Below are 17,272 nucleotides of genomic sequence, written 5' to 3' on the forward strand. Positions count from 1 at the left end.
CAACACACACACACACACACACACACACACACACACACACGAATGAATTCATAAACACAATATCATGAAGTTTTGCTTTAATTTAGGAAAAGAGAAACTCTTCTGGGCTAAAATCTGATGGGTTTTTTTCAGCGTTCTTACTTCAGTCTTTAATGTCAGGTGATCCTTCAAATGTCAGTGTAAAGTGTTGAGTACACTATTAGTGCTCAGTCGTGTTTTTCATAGTTACCAGTGCCGATGGAGTTTTTTGAAGCGTCATATTCTGCTGGAAACGTTTCATTTGAATGGTAATGTCCCATAAGCGGAGGTCTTGTGAGTAACTTCACAAGTCGGTCAAAGTCTAAACCGGTGACAAGCTCATCTACTCCCAGAACCTGCTACTCTCTACCTACACGTTGTCAGCTGATGTTTCAAAACCTCAACACTCGCATACAGAACAGCCTCAGCGTCTGCACCACTTATCGGCACTAGCTGCAAGTCTACACCCCCTCTGTCCAGAAGTGAGCACAGCCTCTTGGTACCATCCCAGCAAGCATTTTTTTGGGGTGTTTAAAGGTGCCAACTGACCATCAAAAGTAAAAATGACTCATTTTATCTCATCCCAACAGGGAAACCACCAACAATAAAGAATGAGTTACTATCTGGTGTCATGGCTTTGCAATGAAAACAAGTTTAGTTATAATGGAGGTCATTGGGGGCAAAAAACAGCCACTTGAACAATATGAACAATACATAAGGGTTAAAAGTCTAATAGACGGCTTGGTTAAAACCAGGCTAAATCTAGGCTGTCAGTGAGTGTGCACCCCTAACCCCGCCTCTCACAGTGACCTCACTAGCTCCGCTGAGTGCTTTGTGTCTCAGATTGCATGCAAGTCTGCAGCCAGATACTGCTGGAAGCTAGTCATCAAATACACAGGAACGAATGACTACACGTGTCAATCTGTCTATTAAACTATCTAATCTGTCTAGTCAGTCTTTTATTATCTTTTATATGCAAAAATATTCATTCATAAAAACATATGTATATATGAACACTGGGTCAAATAGGGTCCGTGCATTTTAAATCTAATAACAAAATTAACCCAATGTTGGTTTTGTCCATATTTAAATGAACGTGTGTAAACGCACGCTTTGATCAAACCTTTTATTCCCCTTGATGATATTGTGCTTTTTTTTCCCCCTCAATGCCCTCCAAAGTTTCAATGTTTGGCCGTGTCTGCCATATCTGTTTTGTTTAAAAAAAAAAAAAGGAATGCATCGGTTCCTGCATGTAGAATTCAGAAATCTCATGGCATCGAAAGAAAACTGGCAGCAGTTGAGTGCCGAGGTCAAAGGTCAGATGAGCAGGCATCACACCTGATAAACACCTGGGGCAACTGTACAGTAAAAAAAAAAAAAAACAACAAGATTAAGAAATATTGCTTTAATTTGAGAGAGACAAAAAAAACTCTTCCGTGTTAAAATTTGATGTTCCTCCAGCGTTCTTACGTCAGTCTTTAATGTCAGGTGATCCTTCAAATGTCAGTGTAAATTGTTGAGTGTACCATTAGTGCTCAGTCGTGTTTTTCATAGTTACCAGTGCCGATGGAGTTTTTTTTTTTAGAGCGTCATATTCTGCTGGAAAAGTTTCATTTTAATGGTAATATGCCATGAGCGGAGGTGTATGAGTAACTTCACAAGTTGACCATAGTCTAGAGCGATGACATGCTCATCTACTCCCAGAACCTGGCAGAACGAAATGTTGCAGCTCGTCCGGTCTTCAATGATGAGCCCAAAAGAGGCCACTTCACAGAGCCGGCCCAAGGCTTAAGAGAACTGAGAGGCAGGACAAGATGGCGGGCTGGACTTGGTTAACTTTAGATTTTACACAAATCTCATTGTTTTGTTTTTCACCTAAAATAGTAATTAAAACATCCAAGATGTGTTTTGCCTCATCAAAATGTGGAATTTGATCAGCAAACTACTCATTCTAAGACAACTATGCCTTGGGCTAAATGACTTGGCTTCAAGTACGATGCCACACGATTCAGAAATGAAGGTACAGACTGCACAAACAGATAAACGACATGATGCATCTCATTTCACCACAACTAAAGGCAGCGACAAAAAAAAAGTCAAGCTCTCACGATGATGACATTTCTCATGCAACCCTTTAGCAAGCCTACATAGTATTTATGCCTAAAAGTCACTGCATGGGTAAATAAGAAACAAGCAACACACACACACACATATATATATATATATATATATATATATATATATATATATATCCATGGGCCACTGTAAAGTAATATGGTTCTGTCATAACGTTTTGAATGAAAATCTGCATTTGGATAAGACACCTTTAGTATAGTTTTGATTTTAAGGCATAATAAAGATCAAATGCAAGTACGAGTGGATTTACATTGAAAATTTCAAACGCATCAAGAAAACCATGTGCTAAGGAAATTTCAAACCATTTGGAACGCACAGAGACGAGCTTTTGTGCAAAAATGAACTTAAAGGTGCCTTTAAAAAAGTGTCAAAGTACTTTTGAAAACAAAAAAGCAAACCCCCAATAGGTGGCAGCAAGAGGCCGCTTTATTTGAGTAAAGCATTGAACGATTCATTCAGCCAAAGAAGCCAATAGGATGAACGGACAGTTGAATCAATCCCTGAATCATCGACTCACCCGAGTCTTCTTGGCGAAGGCCTGAATCGTTCGTGCAGGGAAACGTCGCTGTGTATTATTCAGAGATGGCCAACTGTTCTGCTGTTTATTTTATTATACTTATCGCAATGATTTTACTACTACTATCAATAAAATTAATATTAATAATGATAATATTGCCGGAAGTTGTACAGCGCATGCGTCACGTGTTCATCATCAGCATCCATGACAACCGTCCTGTGGCTGTTGTTTGAATCTCGCTGTGTCGATTGGCATCTGATCTCTGCGTCCTCCGTGACAATTTTTCCAGATTATCGATATTATTGATCGTTGGATACGTCGATTGATCGCCTGCTGTTCCCATCACTCAGGTTTGACCCTTTTTATTACGCTGTGCTTTGTGTTTGTGTTCAGTATGTCTTGTGTTCACTACAGGTTCCAGAGTCGACTCACCTACGACTCGCTCCAGTTTGAAGGCCTCAACATCAGCGCGGGGGAGCTGAAGCGGCAGATCATGAGGAGCAAGAGGCTGAAGTTCTGCCAGCTGAAGATCAGCAACGCCCAGACTGATGAAGGTGAGTTGAGGAAAAGACACTTCAACTGTTCTACGCTAACATTAGATGCGTTACATCAGACACTTCTGGAAGCTGTAAGGTGGTGCTGATGCTGACATGTAGGGATGTTTTGGCTGTTTTAAAAGGCTAATGGCTCTCAAAGTATACCGTGCTCCATAATTATGTGCTGATTCTGATTTTATTTTGCTGTCAGAATACACAGATGATGCTCTCATCCCTAAAAACACGTCGGTCATCATCAGACGGATCCCTGCGGCGGGACTGAAGTCCTCAAACAGAAGATTTGTTGGGTGAGTGCTGTGAAATGAGCACACGCGTCCTCTGTTAGATGTTATATGAAGACTCCTGGTCTGTCCCTGGTGTTTTAGTCACACAAGCTCCTTTGTTTTGCAGACATCAAGCTGGACGCTGGCGTGAACCTTCACCTAGAGCTGATCCTTCACTCCTCTCACTGGAGCAGTTGTTGAAGGTATTGAACAAATGAATAGCACAATAGCAATGTAAAGCACACAATATACGCACACGCACTCAGCTTCTTAGGGAGATTTGAGATTGTTTGAAGGGTTGAGGGTGAAAAAGATTCAAATGTGCAAATGCCTGTGAAACAGACTGAGAATCTGGCTGAGGCAAAGGCGTCAGAGGAGGACAAGCTGAAAGCGGTGATGTACCAGTCCAGCCTGTGCTACTACTCCAGCAGGTGAGCGTTCAGACACTGACAGGTTTGCTTTGTGAGAGATGTCTGAGCTGATTCTCATGGTTCTGATGTTCACTAGTGAGGCCATGAGGCTGCTTGGGATCCCGGGACACCACATTAGGCACTGCCCCACTAATGTGGTAACTGGGTTTTCCAAGCTCACGGTTGCTGTGAACTTGAGCTCTTGTCCTCATCAGTCAGATTGTTTGCTCAGAGTTTGACTGTCACTCCTCAATTCACAGGGCAGCCGCTCCGCGCCGCACAAGCGCATCCGGAAGAGCACAGGGATTCCCCGCAGCTTCCTGTTGGAGGTGGACGACCCAGACCGAAAGGGAGTCATGATAGACGGCAGCGGCCGATACGTCATTCCCATCATAGACGCGTGAGTAAACTGTACTTGGCATAGCCGCATGTTCTAGTGTTTGTCCAAATCTCACATGATGTCTGCTTGTGTGTGTTTGCGCTCGATCTGTTCAGTGAGGCCTATGCTGCTGAGAAGAGAAAGAGGCCGTCCTTCTCCTGCCAGACCGAGCCTTTGCCCTCCTCGTCCTCAGCAGGTGCGGCATCTTCGGTCCGGGACGCCGGAGGGAAACGGTCCCGCTCCCCATCTTCACCAGAGACGCGCGGCGACCAGAAGAGACCACGTCGCTGAGAGACCTTCATCCAAGAGACCTGGAGCCGACGTGTAAATATTGTACATAGTTTATTAATAAAAGATAATAAAGATTATAGCCGCATGAACTGTGTGGACTGGTTAACCTTCACTCCAGCAGTGCAACACACACATACACACACACACACACACACACACACACACACACACGAATGAATTCATAAACACAATATTATGAAGTTTTGCTTTAATTTAGGAAAAGAGAAACTCTTCTGGGCTAAAATCTGATGGGTTTTTTTCAGCGTTCTTACTTCAGTCATAATGTCAGGTGATCCTTCAAATGTCAGTGTAAAGTGTTGAGTACACTATTAGTGCTCAGTCGTGTTTTTCTTTTTTTTTTTTTTTATAACTTTTTATTTGTAGTAGCAATAAACACAGTACAATGATACCACTTAGGAGAAAACATTTCCGACTGCTTAACATTTTTCTTTTTCACAAACTCTAAAGTAACAGAACACAAAAAAATTAAAAATAAAAAAAAATAAATAAAGGTTTCATCAAATACAATATATGAAAATAACAGTAAAATGGTAACATAAATAATAACAATACTAAATTTCCATAGGTCAGAGAGGGTCAAATCTTTATTTATTCATTCAACTTTAGGTTATTATCAACTGTGAATTACTAATTTAAAAAGATGATTAAAGGGGGAGTGCAATGGGTCGTAAATTGAAAAAATGTTTGTTATGTGGATGGGAATTAGATAGTAATAGTTTTATATTTCTATGAAGATTGGATGGAGCAATCTAACGTAATCAGTCCACTTGGACCAGATGTTTCTAAATGTATTAATTTGGAGTCGAAGGGAGAATGTAATTTTTTCCATCACATAGATATTATATACTATCTCTAGCCATTCTTGGGTTGTTGGGGATTCAGGAAGTAACCAGTGTCTTGTAATTGCTTTTTTGGCTGCGAGTATTAAAATATTTATCAGTTTAATATTTTAATATTACAGTTATAAATATTTAAAATTTAAAAGTATTTATCAGATTTTCATATTTGGATATCAGAGCTTCCAAAATAAATAACTATAAATTGAAAGGGTAGTGTAATATTAAGTATGTTTTCTATTACTCCATGTACTTCTACCCAAAATTGCTTTATTACTGGACATTCCCAAAAAATGTGCCAGTGATTAGGTTCCTGAGACCCGCATAGTCTCCAGCACTTAGTGTTCTTTCCTGTGGTGTATGCTCTTTGTTTTGGCGTGATGAAAAATCTCATTAGACATTTCCATCCAAATTCTCTCCACATATGTGAATTAGTACATTTTGATGTAAATCTACATATGTCTAACCATTCTTCCACCGTAATAATGGCATTACTTTCCTTTTCCCATTTTTCTTTAACATATTCTGTTGAATGGGGTTTAATCGATCTAAATCCTTTATAAAGTTTTGAAATTATACCTTTACTCCCACTGCCTTTGTAGGCATCTATAAAAATTTTCAGTATTGAGTCATCCAGATCTGTTTTAATTTTAATATTATTTTCAAAGTGGTTACGTAATTGAAGGTATCTATAAAAATCAGATTTATCCAGGTTATATTCTTTCTTCAGCCTTTCAAAATCTTTCAAAAGGCCTTTCTCTGTGAGTGAGTAGAATGTTAATATTCCTTTAGAAATCCAGGATTTAAATCTATAGTCCATTTGATTTGGTTTGAATTCAGTGTCATAAGCACACCATTGAATTATTTGTAGTTTATCATTCAGTTTGTATTCTTCTTTTATAATGTTCCAAATTTTTAATTGGGCTTTAATCCATAAATTTTGCGTTTTTTCTATGTATCCCCCCAGGTTTTTATGTGCCAATATCGCTTGTAATGGAGGATCATTCATTAGTGTAATTTCAATGTCTTTCCATTTTGCTTGATATGTTGGGTTACATAGGTTAACCAGATATTTAGTCTGGGCTGCATAAAAGTAATCCTTAAAGTAGGGTAAAGCCATTCCTCCTTGTTCCTTTGGAAGTTCTACTGTTTTTAATTTAATCCTTGGTTTTTTCCCCTGCCAAATGAATCTAGAAATGGTCTTGTTCAATTCTGACCAATGTGTTTGGGGTATTTCTGTTGGGAGAGCTTGGAATAAATAGAGGTATCGAGGAAGGACATTCACTCTTATTGCGTCAATTCTCTGGCTAAAGCTCAAGAAAGAAACGGCATTCCATCTGTGTATATCATTTTTAATATTTATTAGTAGAGGATCATAATTTACTTTTGCCAATGTTGAAATCTCTTTTGTTAAATGAATTCCTAAGTATTTTAGTGATTTCTGATCCCATTTCATATTCAATTTGTCTTTTATAGTTACTGGGGGTGTATATTTAAAAGATAGGGTCTGTGTTTTTTGTATATTTAATTTATAACCTGCATAGGAACCAAATTTCTCCAGTAAAGTCATTAGTTCAGGAAGTGAGGTTGTGGGTGTGCTTAAATAAATCAAAATATCATCTGCATACAATGCCAGCTTGTGAATATCTCCATTTATGTTTATACCTTTAATATTTTTAGTTTGTCTTATCCATTGTGCCAAAGGTTCTATATATAGAGCAAATAACAATGGTGAGATTGGGCATCCTTGTCTTGTCCCACGTTGTAATGTTATGGTGTCTGTGAGGTATCCATTTATTTTTATCCGGGCTACTGGTTTATTGTAAATTGTACGAATGCCTTTTATAAAGTTTTCATGTATGCCAAATCTTTCAAGAGCTTTATATAAAAAAGACCAATTTACAGAGTCAAAAGCCTTCTCCGCGTCAAGACTGATTAAAAGAGCCTCCATTTTGTTCTGATATATATGATTTAGTAAATGTAAGGATCTTCTAATATTATCATAAGTTTGTCTTTGCGAGATAAAACCTGTCTGATCTTTATGTATTAGCTGCGGAAGAATCTTTTCTAGTCTTTTGGCGAGAATGCCTGTGTATAATTTATAATCAACATTTAAGATCGAGATTGGCCTATATGAACCGCATTCTAATTTATCTTTCCCCTCCTTTGGTAAAACAGAGATTACTGCTTCATTCCATGATGGGGGCATCTTACCCTCTTTTATAGTGATATTGCACGCTTGGAGTAGGCTTGGAGTTAAGTTTGATCGAAAAGTTTTATACCATTCTGATGAAAACCCGTCGGGGCCAGGTGACTTATTTGATTTAAGATTAGAAATAGCGTTGACTAATTCAGTTTCAGTTATTTCAGCAGTTAATATTTTATTTTGTTCTTCTGTTACAACTGGTAGGTTGATAGAATCGAGAAATTGTTCTATTTGTTGGGCGTTCTTTAAATGTGGCTGAGTATACAAGAGCTCGTAATAGTTTTCAAAAGTCTTTTGTATTTCATGTTGTTTGTGTAGTGTATTTTTAGAATTCAAATCCCTTATTTTGTATATTGATCTCTCAATTTGTTGTTTTTGCATCCTTCTTGCTAACAATTTAGTGCCCTTTGGACCAGATTCATAGTATTTTTGTTTTGTAAAATTAATCTTTCTTTCAATTTCTTGTGCATATATTCAATTTATCTCGTTTCTGATTTTCTTTATTTTAGTCATTAAATCAGATTTTTTTTTCCTTCTTATGTTGTAATTCCAGATCTTTTAGTTCTTCATTAAGGTTTGTTAATTTTAATCGTTTTTGTTTCTTTTCTTGAGCACATAGTGATATGATTCTACCTCTAATGACTGCTTTTAATGTATCCCATAATATGGCTGGGTTAACTTCTCCATTATCCTTCTCTGTAAAAAATAACTTTATATCTTCCTTAATTTGAGTTTGAAATTGTTGATTATTCAGCATATTTGTATTTAATCTCCACAATGTTCTTCCTGGATTATCTCTAATATGTATAGTACAAGAGAGAGGGGCGTGATCAGATAGGTCAATCGTTCCAATATCACAGGTTTGTACTCTATGTCGATCTCGCTTGAGTACAAAAAAATAATCTATTCGTGAGTATACATCATGGGGGTTTGAGTAAAAAGTGTAGTCACGGCCTGTTGGATAAAGATCTCTCCAGAGATCTACTATACCTAGCTCATTCATTACAATTTTTATTTTTTTATGTAGGGGTGCGAGTTTAGAGTTTTTTGATGAATCTAGATTTGGATTAAGACGGATATTCCAATCTCCACCACATATAACAATTCCTTTGCCTTCTATCATTAAGTCAATTATTTTCCTATAGAAAGATAACTTGCTTCCTGGGGGAGCATATACATTACATAAAGTTATATTAATATCTTCAACTTTCCCTGTTACTGAAATATATCTCCCTTCCTTGTCTGAAATTTCTGAGAGGTGTTCAAATGGTATTTTTTGCGAAATTAATATTGCTACTCCCCTTCTATGTCCTGATTTGTAAGAAGAATAATACACTTTGGAAAATCCCATTCTCTTTAATTTTTCATGTTCTATTGGTGTAAGGTGTGTCTCTTGTAACAACACTATCCCTGCATTTTCTTTTTTCATTTTTAACAGTATTTGACTCCTCTTAGCTGGATTCAACACTTCATTTACATTAAATGTAATAACTTTAAGATTACCTTTATTCATATTTTCGTAGTTTACTAACCAATTTAATTCCCCTCTGCGTCTCTCTTATTGACCGTAGTGTATATTTTGACATTGCCTCTCTTAAATTATAGATACTAAACTGATACCAAATTAGAACAATTTTAAAGAACATTACACCACCGTAACTAACAAGAACAGTTGCTTCCGGTGTAGAGGCTCGATTCTAAAGAGCCTTATGGGGCTTACTGCGTTTTAAGCCTCCGTAAGGGAAATGTCCACTTTATTCAAGAAGTGGGGCCCTATTAATTGGTCGTAAATTAGTCCAGACAACACAAAAAAAAAGTCTAACTCCAAAAGAAAATTATCCTCGGATGACAGTCAATAATCAAGTACCGACATTTTCAAACATTATTCGAACGCAATTAGGAATATAACGTTATTCATTCAGATGATTGTTTCAAAAACAGTCAGATAGGATAAAATATTGGTGTGAAAGACATATGAGATCTTAGCTGTTTTCCTGGATTAGATGTATAGAATTCCGTTTTTGTTCATTTTCTAAATTGCTTAAGCTTCTCCTTATACTGACTGCGGGAAGCTTTTTTGGGTTGTGCGTCACCGGCCACCTCTCCGTATCTCTGATCTTCTCCCCGGTCCCGTCGTTTCAGTACCGGTTGCCAGGTGGTTAGTTGTTTAGCTGTAATTTCCTCCTGTTCTATTGCCACGGAAGGTTTCACCACCGCGACCGTAAATCCACGCTTGACCAAGTCTTTCGTTGCCTCCGTCGCACTCTGGTACAGTTGGGTGCCATCCTCATAGAAAACACGCATCCTTGCCGGGTATGGGGTCTGGAATTTTATTTGCTTCTCCTTCAATACTTTCTTGACTTCGACATACTCTCCTCGCTTTTTAAGCACCTCTAAAGGGAAGTCGTGGTCTACGAAGAAACGAGTGTCATTAAAATACACCTTTTTTCTCTGCCAGGCCTTTCGAAGCACTTCTTCTTTCGTCCGGTAGCTCGAAAATTTCACTACTTTTGAGCGTGGCTTTGCCTCCGGGTTACTGGGTTTCAGTTGTAATGCTCGATGTGCTCGTTCAATTCCAAGTTCACGGTCCCGGGGTAAGTCCAATGCGTTTTTCAGCAAATTATTTAGAAACTCGATCATGTCTGTGCCTTCCTTGTCTTCAGGTATACCGTAAATCCTTAGATTATCTCTGCGTGCCCGTCCTTCCTGATCGAGCACTCTGGCTTCCAGATTAGCTTGGCGCTGTATGAGGCGTTTGATTAGCGTCGATGCTAATTGTAGCGTGGTCTCGGTCTCTTCAATTCTTTCCTCAGCCTCTTCCAGTCTATCGTTCGTTCTTTTTAATTCCTGTTTGAATTCGTCAAACTGCTCCATGTTATCCTTTCTGAATTCTCGAAGTTCGATGAGAATACACCGCAGACTGACCTCGGGGCCCTCTTCGCCATGAGGTGATGGTGTCCGGGAACGGCTTCTGTTTAACGTTACTTGACTTGTTTCAGGGTTGTTTTCTGATACATTCGATGTTATTTTGCTCCTTGTGGTGACCCCTTTCTCCATCATTACTTTAATACTCCCAAAGTTTTACAAAATCAGGTTTTAGGGGGTTATTTTGTTAACCGTCGGCGAGCTCGAAGATTAAGCAGTCATCCTGTCGGTGGCGCAACCGGAAGTCCTCTCTCAGTCGTGTTTTTCATAGTTACCAGTGCCGATGGAGTTTTTTAAAGCGTCATATTCTGCTGGAAACGTTTCATTTGAATGGTAATGTCCCATAAGCGGAGGTCTTGTGAGTAACTTCACAAATCGGTCAAAGTCTACACCGGTGACAAGCTCATCTACTCCCAGAACCTGCTACTCTCTACCTACACGTTGTCAGCTGATGTTTCAAAACCTCAACACTCGCATACAGAACAGCCTCAGCGTCTGCACCTCTTATCGGCACTAGCTGCAAGTCTACACCCCCTCTGTCCAGAAGTGAGCACAGCCTCTTGGTACCATCCCAGCAAGCATTTTTGGGGTGTTTAAAGGTGCCAACTGACCATCAAAAGTAAAAATGACTCATTTTATCTCATCCCAACAGGGAAACCACCAACAATAAAGAATGAGTTACTATCTGGTGTCATGGCTTTGCAATTAAAACAAGTTTAGTTATAATGGAGGTCATTGGGGGCAAAAACAGCCACTTGAACAATATGAACAATACATAAGGGTTAAAAGTCTAATAGACGGCTTGGTTAAAACCAGGCTAAATCTAGGCTGTCAGTGAGTGTGCCTAACCCCGCCTCTCACAGTGACCTCACTAGCTCCGCTGAGTGCTTTGTGTCTCAGATTGCATGCAAGTCTGCAGCCAGATACTGCTGGAAGCTAGTCATCAAATACACAGGAACGAATGACTACACGTGTCAATCTGTCTATTAAACTATCTAATCTGTCTAGTCAGTCTTTTATTATCTTTTATATGCAAAAATATTCATTCATAAAAACATATGTATATATGAACACTGGGTCAAATAGGGTCCGTGCATTTTAAATCTAATAACAAAAATAACCCAATGTTGGTTTTGTCCATATTTAAATGAACGTGTGTAAACGCACGCTTTGATCAAAACTTTTATTCCCCTTGATGATATTGTGCTTTTTTTTTTCCCCTCAATGCCCTCCAAAGTTTCAATGTTTGGCCGTGTCTGCCATATCTGTTTTGTTTAAAAAAAAAAAAGGAAAAAAAAGGAATGCATCGGTTCCTGCATGTAGAATTCAGAAATCTCATGGCATTGAAAGAAAACTGGCAGCAGTTGAGTGCCGAGGTCAAAGGTCAGATGAGCAGGCATCACACCTGATAAACACCTGGGGCAACTGTACAGTAAAAAAAAAAAAAAACAACAAGATTAAGAAATATTGCTTTAATTTGAGAGAGACAAAAAAAACTCTTCCGTGTTAAAATTTGATGTTCCTCCAGCGTTCTTACGTCAGTCTTTAATGTCAGGTGATCCTTCAAATGTCAGTGTAAATTGTTGAGTGTACCATTAGTGCTCAGTCGTGTTTTTCATAGTTACCAGTGCCGATGGAGTTTTTTTTTTTAGAGCGTCATATTCTGCTGGAAAAGTTTCATTTTAATGGTAATATGCCATGAGCGGAGGTGTATGAGTAACTTCACAAGTTGACCATAGTCTAGACCGATGACATGCTCATCTACTCCCAGAACCTGGCAGAACGAAATGTTGCAGCTCGTCCGGTCTTCAATGATGAGCCCAAAAGAGGCCACTTCACAGAGCCGGCCCAAGGCTTAAGAGAACTGAGAGGCAGGACAAGATGGCGGGCTGGACTTGGTTAACTTTAGATTTTACACAAATCTCATTGTTTTGTTTTTCACCTAAAATAGTAATTAAAACATCCAAGATGTGTTTTGCCTCATCAAAATGTGGAATTTGATCAGCAAACTACTCATTCTAAGACAACTATGCCTTGGGCTAAATGACTTGGCTTCAAGTACGATGCCACACGATTCAGAAATGAAGGTACAGACTGCACAAACAGATAAACGACATGATGCATCTCATTTCACCACAACTAAAGGCAGCGACAAAAAAAAAGTCAAGCTCTCACGATGATGACATTTCTCATGCAACCCTTTAGCAAGCCTACATAGTATTTATGCCTAAAAGTCACTGCATGGGTAAATAAGAAACAAGCAACACACACATACTTGTTTTTGTGCATTGTGGGGGTCACCTGTCACGGTGGTTACGTAATGGGGACCGCCCTTTCTGATGATGTTAGAGACATAAAAAAATAGTTTGCCACACAAAAACACAAACTATTTCATAAAATCACTTCAGATTTTGGATATTCTGCAATTTTATTTTTAGACCTGACACAGTGGTCACTTGTGGGGACATTTCAGGTTTTGTGTAGAAGTGGGGTCCGCCACATACACAACCGATTTTTAGACAAAGTGGGGACCAATTCTACACACACTTTACTGGTATTGAGTCAAAGTAGGGACCAGATCTACACACACATTACCGGTATTGAGTCAAAGTAAGGACCAGGGGCCTCATGTATCAACGCTGCGTACGCACAAAAACTTTGCGTACGCCAGGTTTCACGCTCAGAATCGCTCACGTTTGGATTTACTAACAATGAACTGAACGTGGGAATGTGCGCAGGTTCACGGCAGCTTTCTGGCAGGCGTACGCACATTTTTTGTGCGTGTCTGTTTTATTTCCATTGGCGACTCCTAGAGGCAGTTGTGTTAAATTCTTCTCTACAAAGTGTCTGAGCCTTGCAATGGCAGCTGTATGAGACGGGTTCATATAGTAGGTATGTAACATTTCCATACCATACAGTTGACCAGCTAAACATTAAAGCGCAAATTGCAGCAGTCGCAATGTAATCTGAGCAATCTACCGCACACACATTGCTATAAAGACACTATCTGAAGATGAATTTGCATGCGTGAATCAGAAACATTTCCATTCAATAAATGTGCAAATAAAATATGATGCACAAACTTATTGATGATTCCTACTTGTCTTTCTCTTGATAAATAGTTGGCAAAATCTGATATGTAGCGGGGGAAAAAAGAAGAAAGAATTTATCAGACGCTGGATTCGAGCCGAGTTTACGCTCGAATTTGTCTGTACATGATCTCATGCTTCTTATGAGGTGCGCCACTGAGACCGCTTAGGGTATTGCAACATTTTTCAGTTATAAACCACACTATTTCTTTTTTAAATGCACTCAGTGCGATGTTCAGACCCAACTGTGTTAACCGTATCAGCTAAACTCCCACTCTATTTTTTTCTTTTGTTGTTAATTCCGGAGAACAAACTTGCAAATAACACCGCTTTTCTCCGGTCTACCTCCGAAAGCAGCACCTCCATTTCACATTCTGTTCAAAGTTTCTCTTTTTGCTTGATTTTGCCGTTGCTTTTTCGTTGGGTTTTGCCATTAGCATAGTCATTAGCATATTCATACGGGGGAGGAGGCAGGGAGGGGTTTTGCGCTCGTGCATGTTGCGCTCAGTTTCACGTTCATTCAGATGTACAAAAGAATATGCGTGAAATTCGGCGTACGCAGTGTTTCATACATCTGAATTTTTTTCTGCGTACGCACATTTACAGCTTCGTGCGTACGCAATGTTTTAGTAAGATTTCCACGCAAGTCTTCGTACATGAGGCCCCAGATCTACACACACATCACTGGTTTTGAGTCAAAGTAGGGACCAGATCTACACACACATCACTGGTTTTGAGTCAAAGCAAGGACCAGGGGCCTCATGTACGAAGACTTGCGTGGAAATCTTACTAAAACATTGCGTACGCACAAAGCTGTAAATGTGCGTACGCAGAAAAAAATTCAGATGTATGAAACTGTAGGGTCCAGCCAGTTGGTCCAATGACGGTATCCAATGGTGGATGAAGGTTCACTGCATGTTCGGTCTTTCCAGTGCACAATGTTGATTTATCTTAAACTTAACTCATATCTGACTCCAATTTTAGTATGAGATGGTTTAGAATATTAATATGTTTATCCTCGTTTTATCTGACTCCAATCATAAAACATTAAGAAGATTATATCAATATGTAATTTAGATAAATGTTTGAACCGTTTGTCTTCACTAGTAACTATTACATCCGTTCATTCGGGTGCTCATGTCGCTCAGAGAAATCGCCTCGGCCGAAGGCGTCCCTCACGGTCACACTCCGGTCAGTCTTGAATATTAAACAGAGGTAAATTGACTAATACTTTAGATGGCCGCTACCAGCGCGCTCGTTCTAAAATACTTTAGTTAGTCCCGCTTAGATGTACACCTTTGAGTTAAGATAATCATCATTTCTAATTAGAGGTTAGGGCATTAATATAAATGTACCGACTACTGGACTCTATAGTAACTTTGGTTTTCACCAAGCCCATGGTTTCCCATATGAACTTAATTTAGAATAATATTACCTTCAAACAAAGGTCGGGTACCCAATCTAGGTTAGTCGTGCAACACCTTGTTGACCTAGACGGAAGTTATCGCCCTTTCCACCTAAGTACACATGAATCAATATCAAGAGTCAGCCGGATCCCTAAAACACAATTAGTGTGCCCAATGCTCCATCTCAATTGGATTTTAGTCCGTCTACTGACCTGACGCAAGACGTGCGGAAACAAGGATACAGCGTAATCTACTTGAATTAATAATTACAGAGTGAGCAAAATATGGTCAAACATTACAATTTATTAGTCAGGTAAATGTATTATGCCAATTCAATCAGTCAATTCATAAATGATCAATACAAAACATCAAATTATCAAAGATAAATCCAAGATGAAAAAGATGCATTCCTGACTTTGTAATATACATAACATGGGGCAGACCCCATGTTATGGGCTGATCTGGTTAGGCAGAATCGCCCTGAGTTTTTCTTAGACCTTACCTTAAATAATCCAAGAATTCCCTCAAGGAAGTTGGTGTGAACAAAAGGCATTCACACTTAGTGGCACACCCCTCTCAGTGGTTCAAAAGATGCCTGAAGTTATATATTTATTGTTCTGATTATGTCTATTTCTGAGAGAATGAGACCATTGTACCAATCGCACTGAGACATTTCAAATGATATCAAACATGATAGTTAAAGTCAGTTTGGTTAGTCTAAAACATTGAAACATTGAAATGACCATATGTGTGACTTGGGGGGATGAAGCTGAGTCTCAGCATAGTCAGATGCAAATGCAGCAGGAACTGGTTTTTCACGCATTCCCCCCTGGTGGGTTGTGGAGTCCATTGGCCCTGTCTTCAGCTCATGTTTTGAATTGTCAAAGATATCAGAATATTTGCAATATTTCAATTCTTACAGAAACACTGCGTACGCCGAATCTCACGCATATTCTTTTGTACATCTGAATGAACGTGAAACTGAGCGCAACATGCACGAGCACAAAACCCCTCCCTGCCTCCTCCCCTGTATTAATATGCTAATGACTATGCTAATGGCAAAACCCAACGAAAAAGCAATGGCAAAAGCAAGCAAAAACAGAAACTTTTAACAGAATGTGAATTGGAGGCGCTGCTTTCGGAGGTAGACCGGAGAAAAGCGGTGTTATTTGCAAGTTTGTTTTCCGGAATTAACAACAAAAGAAAAAAATAGAGTGGGAGAGTTTAGCTGATGCGGTCAACACAGTTGGGTCTGAACATCGCACTGAGTGCATTAAAATAAAGAAATAGTGTGATTTATATCTGTAAAATGTTGCAGGTCGTTTGACAGTCTCAGTGGCGCTACTCGTAAGACGCATGTGATCATGAATTTATACGTTCGAGCATGAACTCGGCTCGAATCCAGCGTCTGATGAACTCTTTCTTGTTTTTTCCCCCGCTACATATCAGATTTTGCCAACTATTTATCACGAGAAAGACAAGTAGGAATAATCAATAACTTCATATCAATAAGCATCATATTTTATTTGCACATTTATTGAATGGAAATGTTTCTGATTCACGCATGCAAATTCATCTTCAGATAGTGTCTTTATAGCAATGTGCGTGTGGTAGATCGCTCAGATTACATTGGGAAAACAGGCGACTGCTGCAAATTGTGCTTTAATGTTTAGCTGGTCAAATGTATGGTATGGAAACCTTATATACCTGCTGAACCCGTCTCATACAGCTGCCATTGCAAGGCTCAGACACTTTGTAGAGAGGAATTTAACACAACCGCCTCTAGGAGTCGCCAATGGAAATAAAACAGACACGCACAAAAAATGTGCGTACGCCTGCCAGAAAGCTGCCGTGAAGCTGCGCACATTCCCACGTTCAGTTCATCGTTAGTAAATCCAAACGTGAGCGATTCTGAGCGTGAAACCTGGCGTACGCAAAGTTTTTGTGCGTACGCAGCTTTGATACATGAGGCCCCAGATCTACACACACATTACCGTTTTTTAGTCAAAGTAAGGACCAGTTCTACACACACATTACCGGTTTTTAGGCAACGTGGGGATCAGATCAGCACCCTTACTAATATTAAATTTTAAACCTCAATCAAGTAATTTGACAGTAAACTGCTTTAGAATTTTCATTTGAAGAGCAGGTCAGTTTATAAGAAATGTAATTTGAATACAGAAGGAACCTCAAGATCCAAACAGGAAATGGTCCAGAA

General features: G+C 39.2%; 1 protein-coding gene across 2 annotated transcripts; it reads left to right on the plus strand.

Moving 5' to 3' along the window:
• Positions 1-2,891: 2,891 nt before the first annotated feature.
• Positions 2,892-5,050, plus strand: LOC141375696 (E3 ubiquitin-protein ligase RBBP6-like). Of its 2 annotated transcripts, XM_087264935.2 has the most exons (7): positions 2,892-3,225; positions 3,419-3,515; positions 3,619-3,694; positions 3,834-3,922; positions 3,999-4,059; positions 4,162-4,301; positions 4,397-4,658. In XM_087264935.2, exons 1-7 carry the CDS (start codon positions 3,066-3,068, stop codon positions 4,569-4,571), a joined length of 798 nt encoding a protein of 265 aa, XP_087121061.1. In that variant the 5' UTR covers positions 2,892-3,065; the 3' UTR covers positions 4,572-4,658. The 2 variants fall into 2 exon arrangements, with proteins under 2 accessions (XP_087121061.1, XP_087121062.1); XM_087264936.2 differs by lacking the exon at positions 3,999-4,059 and having other exon boundaries at positions 4,397-5,050.
• The last annotated feature ends 12,222 nt before the right edge of the window (positions 5,051-17,272 follow it).

Source organism: Danio rerio, chromosome 8 (genome assembly GCF_052040795.2).
Source record: "Danio rerio strain M-AB ecotype USA chromosome 8, GRCz13ab, whole genome shotgun sequence".
Lineage (NCBI taxonomy): Eukaryota > Metazoa > Chordata > Actinopteri > Cypriniformes > Danionidae > Danio > Danio rerio.